We start from the raw sequence: 6,744 nt of genomic DNA, 5'->3' as shown, positions 1-6,744 counted from the left end.
CCACGTGATCCTGGGGTTGGGCCTGGGCCCCGTGGGTGGACCGAACCTGGTCCCTCAAACTTCTTTGGGCAGGTACTGGAACTCAAGGGGTGGGCTCAGGCCCTCAAAAGGCGGAGTCTTGTCATAGGGGCGTGGCCTGCACCACAGCCTTTTCAAAAGTGGATCCTCGTCCTCCAGGGGCGGAGCATGGACTTCAAAAGGCGCTGTCTGTGCTCTCAGGAGGCAGGGCCAGGCACTCAGGGGCGGGGCCTTGCCCTGAGGGGCGCGGCCTGCACCATCAAGGTGCTCAAAGGTGGAGCCTAGTTCTCAGGGCAGGGCCTGAACCTCTCTGGGCGGGGCCTGTCCCCGGGATTCAAAGCCCGCGCTTAGGCCCGGGGAGGCAGTGACTCCACGTTCAGCCAGATGCCGTTCTCGGTGCGCAAGATGAGCTCCGGCTTCCGCCGCACCTTGCGAGTTCGGTCCACGCTCAGGCGGAAGCGCAGCAGCGTCAGCGCTACCACCACGCGCATCTCGGCCATGGCGAAGCTCTGTCCGATGCAGTTCCTGAAAGAACAGGGATCCAGGCCTCAGAGCTCAGGCCTCGCATTCGCATCCTGGGCTGGGTGATGGTGCAAATGAGAAGCCAAAATAACTGTGACCTGGGGGTCTGGAGTTCGAATCCTGATGCTGCCATATGACATAGCCATTGGGAGCAGAGGAACCTAGAACTCAGGGTCTGGTAAGCAGTAGGCGCTCAATACATGGCGCTGCTATTCCAGAGTCTGGCTGGGGAGCCTCAGAATGGGCACCAGGACCCCTGGGTAGGGCGTGGTCTCTGCTGCTGATGGACAGATCCCTGAGCCCTAAGAGCCTGGACTTCCTTTCACTCTTGGCTGGGACAGGAAGGTGGAATTACCTGGGTCCAGCAGAGAAGGGCACATACGCCAGTGGTGAACGTTGCTGTGGATTCTCGGGATCAAAGCGGTAAGGGTTGTACACCTGGGGGCAGGAGAAATCACAGGTTGCATCTGGGGGCTGGCTCAGCCATCCCAGCCTGGACCCCTGCCTCATTCTCTGGGATGGAGAGAAACTGAAGCTCAGCCGGTAAGTGTGTGCATGGGTGAGCTCCACGTTACCCTAGAAACAACTACAAGCACCTCACCTAGCTACACACCAGCATGGTATGGGCCCCACTTTCCTCCACACTCACGATTCCACGCTGCACTCTTCCTTCAAGCACAGCTGACTCATTCCTACCTCAGGGCCTTTGCACTTGCCTTTTCCTTTGCCTGGAATGTCCTTCCCCTTGCTTCTCACATCCTTTCGTCTCTTCTTTGCCAACGCCTTTCCTGACCATCTGAGCTAAATTGCCCCCTTTCTCATTTTTATATATTTCCTTTTATTTATTTGCACTTATCCATATCCAAACGGATCGTATTTACCAGGGGGCTTTTCAAACAGTTGGTCATTGTTGTTGTTAAGTGATGTCAACTCAATTCCGATCCATAGCGACCCTGTATAGGGTTTCCAGGGAGCAGGTGGTGAGCTTTGAACCACCGACCTTGCAGTTCAAACGGCTTTGCAGCCTAACGCATTAGCCCACAGCGCCACACCAGGATGGAATGTCAAGATCATGGAATTTTTCCACAAACTTTTTGAAGCCCTCTTGTATTTACTCGCTTATTGTCTTCCCTTTGCAATACTGTGAGTTCCCTGAGGATGGCCTGCTCATTTCTCCATACTCAGTGCCCAGCTCAGGGTCTGACCCACAGAAAGTGATGGATGCACACTGTTGACCTGATGAATTAACAATGAGTCGTGTGAGTAAGCGGGCTGCTCAGGCTCTGCACCAGCCCTGACTTGCTGTTCCCTGGGCACAGGAAGGAGCCAAGGACAGGGAAGGATGGATCTTACTCACCTTGGAGTCCGGCCACACTAAGGGGTTGTAATGGGTCCCGTAGATGCTGACCAGGCAGATGACTCCTGTGAGGAGAGGTGGAGGCAGTTGGGTTAAAGTGAGCCAGAGCCTGGCCACGATCCACCTGATACCACTTCTTGCCCATCCTTCCATGAAAAACTCTGCTGCCTCATCCACATCCCCTGTCTCTCCTGTGAGGTCCCTGTCACTGGGATCTTCCTCACTCGCAGATCCAACATTAGTCATGCTCAGCTCAAACACCTCCCATGGCTCTCTACTGCCCTTCAGATCAAATTCAAGTGCCTCAACCTGGCACTCAAGGCTTTTCTCAACCCCTGAGGATCCACTCTATGAACATGATCACTCCCAGCTTTTGAGGCTCTCCTCCTATGACCCCTACTCCAGGCAGCCCATCCTGCATTGTTCCCAAATAGAGCCACGACTCCATATTTGAGGTTGTCCCAGCTCCTATCCTTCCCTTTAGCGTATCCCTGGCCCATGTGACTGGGAGTGTGTGCCCTGGTGTCTCTCCCCAAAACTGGGTGGTGGTATCCAATGCCTCTGTAGATGCCCACACCATCTACAAAGGGCTCGGTCCCCAGCAGATACCTGGCAACCGGAGGAAACCAACTTCTCCAATTTGCACCCTCTCAGAGCTCAACCTCGCCACCTTCACTCCTTCCTTCTCACCAGACCTATGCACCTCTATCTCCCCACATACACACACAAGTGTGTCTCCCACCACCCCAGGGACATACAGTGAGCTGCCCCGTCTGTGAGGACCATGCACCTTTGGGGATGATGCGCCCATCTGGAAGCTTGACATCTTCCGTGCAACGTCGGGAAACAAGGGTCACAGGTGGGAACTGGCGTAGACTCTCCTTGATGCACATTGTGGTGAAGGGCAGCTGGGTTAGGTCATCCCTGGGAAGAAAGGGGTGTGACTTGGGGCCAGGCCATGGGAACACCCCCACCCCTAACACAAACACACATTCAGGAACAGCTGATTTGGAACCTCAGCTCAAACACCTCCCATGGCTCCCTACTGCCTTCAAGATTAAGTGCTTCAACCAGGCATTCAAGGCCTTTCACAATCCACACCCTCAGGCTCTGCTTCATAACATGCTCAGGAGCTCAGCTGGACCCCAACTCCCATCATTTGCAGTTGCCCTGTGCACACCCCACTAATAGTATTATATCCCCCCAGAGTATGTATTGAATCCTAATCCTAGGTGGCACAATTGGTTAAGTGCTTGACTGCTAACCAAAAGGTTGGCAGTTCAAACCCACCTAGTACTATGGAAGGAAAGACCTAGCAATCTGCTTCCATAGAACGTAGTCAAGAAAAGCATCTGGAGCATTTACTCTGTTACTCACGGGGTCCCCATGAGTCCTTTCCTAGCTAATGGTCATTCCGATGATGTGTCCGATGTCAGGAGAGAACCCAAATCTTGTCTTCATCACTTTTAAGGAACATTGTGGCTATATTTCTTTACATCTGATTTGTTTGCTCTTTTGGCAATCCACAGTCTATTCAATAATCTTTGCCTACACCACAGTTTGAATGTGTCCTTTCTTTTTTAGGTCTTCCTTTTTCAGTACTTAATCATTCTATTATTTGCTGTTTCGTTATTGTTTTATTATTTACTTAGTCTGTTATTCTAATCTTAACTTAACAAGTTTTTTCCTTTAAAATTCAGGGCAATAAAGCTGAGTTAATCATAACTGATCCGCCAAGAAAAACCTATGTAGCACAGTTCTACTCTGTAACACATGGGGCTATCTTGACAGCGATGGGTTTGGTTTGGGGGTTTTTTCCATGCATTATTATCATCCTCATTTTGGAATTGAAAACACTGGAAGCTCAGAAAGCTGGAATGATTTGTCCAAAGTTGCTTCAGTACATGGTAACAGAGAGCCTTCCCCCATCATCCCCTGACCCCAACTGACCAGTCCAGCTCATCCAGCTCCCGGCCTTTGAGGACATCCTGAATCTCTTCCCGGCATTTATCCTGGTACTCCGGATACTTTGCCAAGTTGAACAGCACCCAGGACAGTCCACTGGCGGTTGTGTCGTGACCTGCAGGAAGATGCCATGCTGAGTTGAGGCTACCCAAAGACAACACAGGCGCTATCTTCACACACTGGTGGAACTCCTCCTATGTCCTCACCCTCAAACATGAAAGTGTCAGCCTCAGCTCGAATGTCCTCATTGGACAGTTCCTTCCCATCTTCATCCTGGAATGAAGGATGATGACATGAAGAATGAGAAGATGCCCAGCATGCCTCACCCCAGCCTCTGCTTTCCAGGGGCTCCTCCAGAGTCAGATACAGCCAAACTTTGGGGGGAATTAGCCCAGGCAGATGGTGGGATGCAAGTTGTCCAAGAAAGATGGAAAGGAGGAAGGAAAGTAAAAGGTAAGAAGAAAGAAGTCCACATTTCTTGAGCAGCTCCAAGCAACTTGCTGGATACTTGACAACACCTTGAAGTGCTTACTATTCTGTTTATAAATGCGGAGAGTGAGTCTCAGAGAGATGAGTAGCAGGACCAAGATCTAGTGTCTACTAAGTGGTAAAATCAGGATCCAAATCCATGACTACTCAAACTGAGAACCCAGTGCTGTTTAACCAGGCCACAGAAACACTACTGATAGGTAACTCCTCTGTCGTGGTGTGTGGGGTCTGCTCCCATAACTCTCTTTACAGCCTAGAGAGTACTTCTGTTCTGAGCTATAGGAACACTACGAATAGGAATTGACTCAACAGAAGTGGGTGGTCCTTGGGTTGTAAAAATGGTTAAACTACTTGGTTTCTAATCAAAAGGTTGGAGGTTAGAGTCCTCCCAGAAGTACCTCATAATAAAGACCTGGCAATCTGCATCCAAAACTTCAGCCATTGGAAGCACCATAGAGCATGCCACAGCAGGGGTTGTTGCTGTTGTTAGGTACTGCCGAGTTGGTTCCCACTCACAGTGACCCCATGCACAACAGATTGAAATACTGCCCGGTCCTTCAACATCCTCACAATCCTTGGTACGCTTGAGCCCATTGCTTTTGCTACTGTGCCAAAGTGGCACGTAATGTTTCAATATTCAATAGTCTGGTGTTATCTGATAGTGTTCCACTGCTGTTCAAAGGTTTCCAGTGATTAAACCTTCAGAAGTAGCCCGCCTCTCCTTCTTCCTAGGCTCTCTTTGGAAGTTCAGCTGAAACCTGTCCACCATGGGTGAGCTTGGCAGAGCCTGCCCATGGCAGAGTTTCCAGCATCACAGCAACATGCAAGCCACCACAGCACGACAAACTGATGACATGAGTGAACCTTGAAATGTTAGTGACAAAAGGACAAATACTGTATGATCTCACTTATATGAAATAACCAAATAGAAAGAAGCCAAAGCTTGTTAATGATTACCAGGAATGGGAGGGAGAAGGAAGGGGGAGTTTTTGCTTCATGGTAGAAATTTCAATTGTAGAGTTTATATTAATGGTGGTGGAATCATCTGGAAAAGGATAGCAAAAATTTTTGCACAGTTTGACAAATATAATCAATGTCACTGAATTATTCATGTAGAAACTGTTGGGATGGTGTACATGTTGTTATGTATATTTTCAGCACAATTTTTAAAAAAGAACTTAAAGACAAAGAAAACCCTTTGGAGCACAGTTTTACTCTGACACACATGGGGTCACCACAAGTCAGAGTCCACTCAAGGCAGGTGGTATTCCTCCTCAAGTGTCACCTTTCTTCAGGGTCTTGGGTTTCATCTTTGTATGTCTTAAGTGATCGGCATCTGACTCCATCCTCAGTCTGTGTTCATCTTAACATTGAACCTTGTATGCACCTGGTACTGCCTTTATGGGGAGGTTGGCTCAGGCAGGGCTCCACCCTCAGGGACCCAGTCTCACCTTAGCCAGGAGCAGCACATCAATGAAGTCCAAGGTCTTGCCCTGCTTGGCCTTCAACCAGGCCTCAGCACCCTGTTTATGTAACAGCTGCCGCCGCTCCTGGATGACCTCATTAGTGAAGCGGTGCACGGTGTCACAGGCCTGCCGGAAACGCCGCCCATCTGCTGTGAGGTAATAGATGAAGTCCAGGTGATGGTGTATGCGGTACTGGCGCCGAACCACCAGGGCACTCAGCTCAATGATGGCCGAAATATAATCACTCATCTTCCTGCCAAGGAAAAGAAAGGCCATCAGCACTGCTCCATTCCTGGCCACCGTCCAGCCAGACCCATAACCTGGCAAAGATAACCTCCTCTTCCCATTCGGTGGATGACAAAGAGGGACTCAGAGGACAAAGACTTCCAGCATAGACCTGGCGTCTGTAAAGCTAAATTGCTACAGCCTGCAGGATGGCAAAAAAAAAAAAAAAAAAATACAGTAAAACCTCTGAAGGCCAGAATTCATCGGGACAACTCTGCCTTTCTGGGTCTTAGAAGTTTTCCAACTTTGCCAGAGATCAGTCTTATCACTTTTTCTATCACTCTCTATTGTTGTTGTTGTTGTTGTTGTTGTTAAGTGCAGTCAAGTCAGTTCCAACTCACAGTGACCCTGTATAGGGTTTCACAGAAGCAGCTGGTGAGTTTGAACTGCCGACCTTGCGTTTCAAACTGACCTTATGATCAAGTGCTTATCCTATGGTGCCACACCAGGGCTCCATCACTCTCTATTAGTGGAAAGTATGTGAGTTTTCCTTCTCTGACAGGTTTCTGCCTTACACAGCTTCCAGCTCTGGCAGGTGTTACTGTACTAGCAAACCATGTAACTGACAAGGTACAGTTGTTGCTACTGTTAAGTGTCTTCAAGTTGGTTCTGACTCATAGCAATCCTGTATAAGGTTTCCAA

General features: G+C 49.5%; 1 protein-coding gene across 1 annotated transcript in view; it reads right to left on the bottom strand.

The window, feature by feature from the left end:
• Positions 1-365: 365 nt before the first annotated feature.
• LOC102841328 (cytochrome P450 4F22-like) overlaps positions 366-6,744 on the bottom strand; it is an 18,996-nt gene continuing 12,617 nt past the window's right edge. Inside the window, exons 6-12 of the mRNA XM_006876822.1 lie at positions 5,803-6,070; positions 4,069-4,135; positions 3,848-3,977; positions 2,688-2,821; positions 1,898-1,962; positions 896-978; positions 366-543 (exon numbers count right to left, since the gene is read on the bottom strand). Of these exons, the coding sequence (XP_006876884.1) occupies positions 366-543; positions 896-978; positions 1,898-1,962; positions 2,688-2,821; positions 3,848-3,977; positions 4,069-4,135; positions 5,803-6,070 (925 nt within the window). The remainder of the gene's footprint in view (positions 544-895; positions 979-1,897; positions 1,963-2,687; positions 2,822-3,847; positions 3,978-4,068; positions 4,136-5,802; positions 6,071-6,744) is intronic.

Source organism: Chrysochloris asiatica, unplaced genomic scaffold (genome assembly GCF_000296735.1).
Source record: "Chrysochloris asiatica unplaced genomic scaffold, ChrAsi1.0 scaffold00417, whole genome shotgun sequence".
NCBI classification, from domain to species: domain Eukaryota; kingdom Metazoa; phylum Chordata; class Mammalia; order Afrosoricida; family Chrysochloridae; genus Chrysochloris; species Chrysochloris asiatica.
The sequence above is the reverse complement of the archived record's forward strand: the minus strand, read 5'-3'. Positions and strand labels throughout refer to the sequence as shown.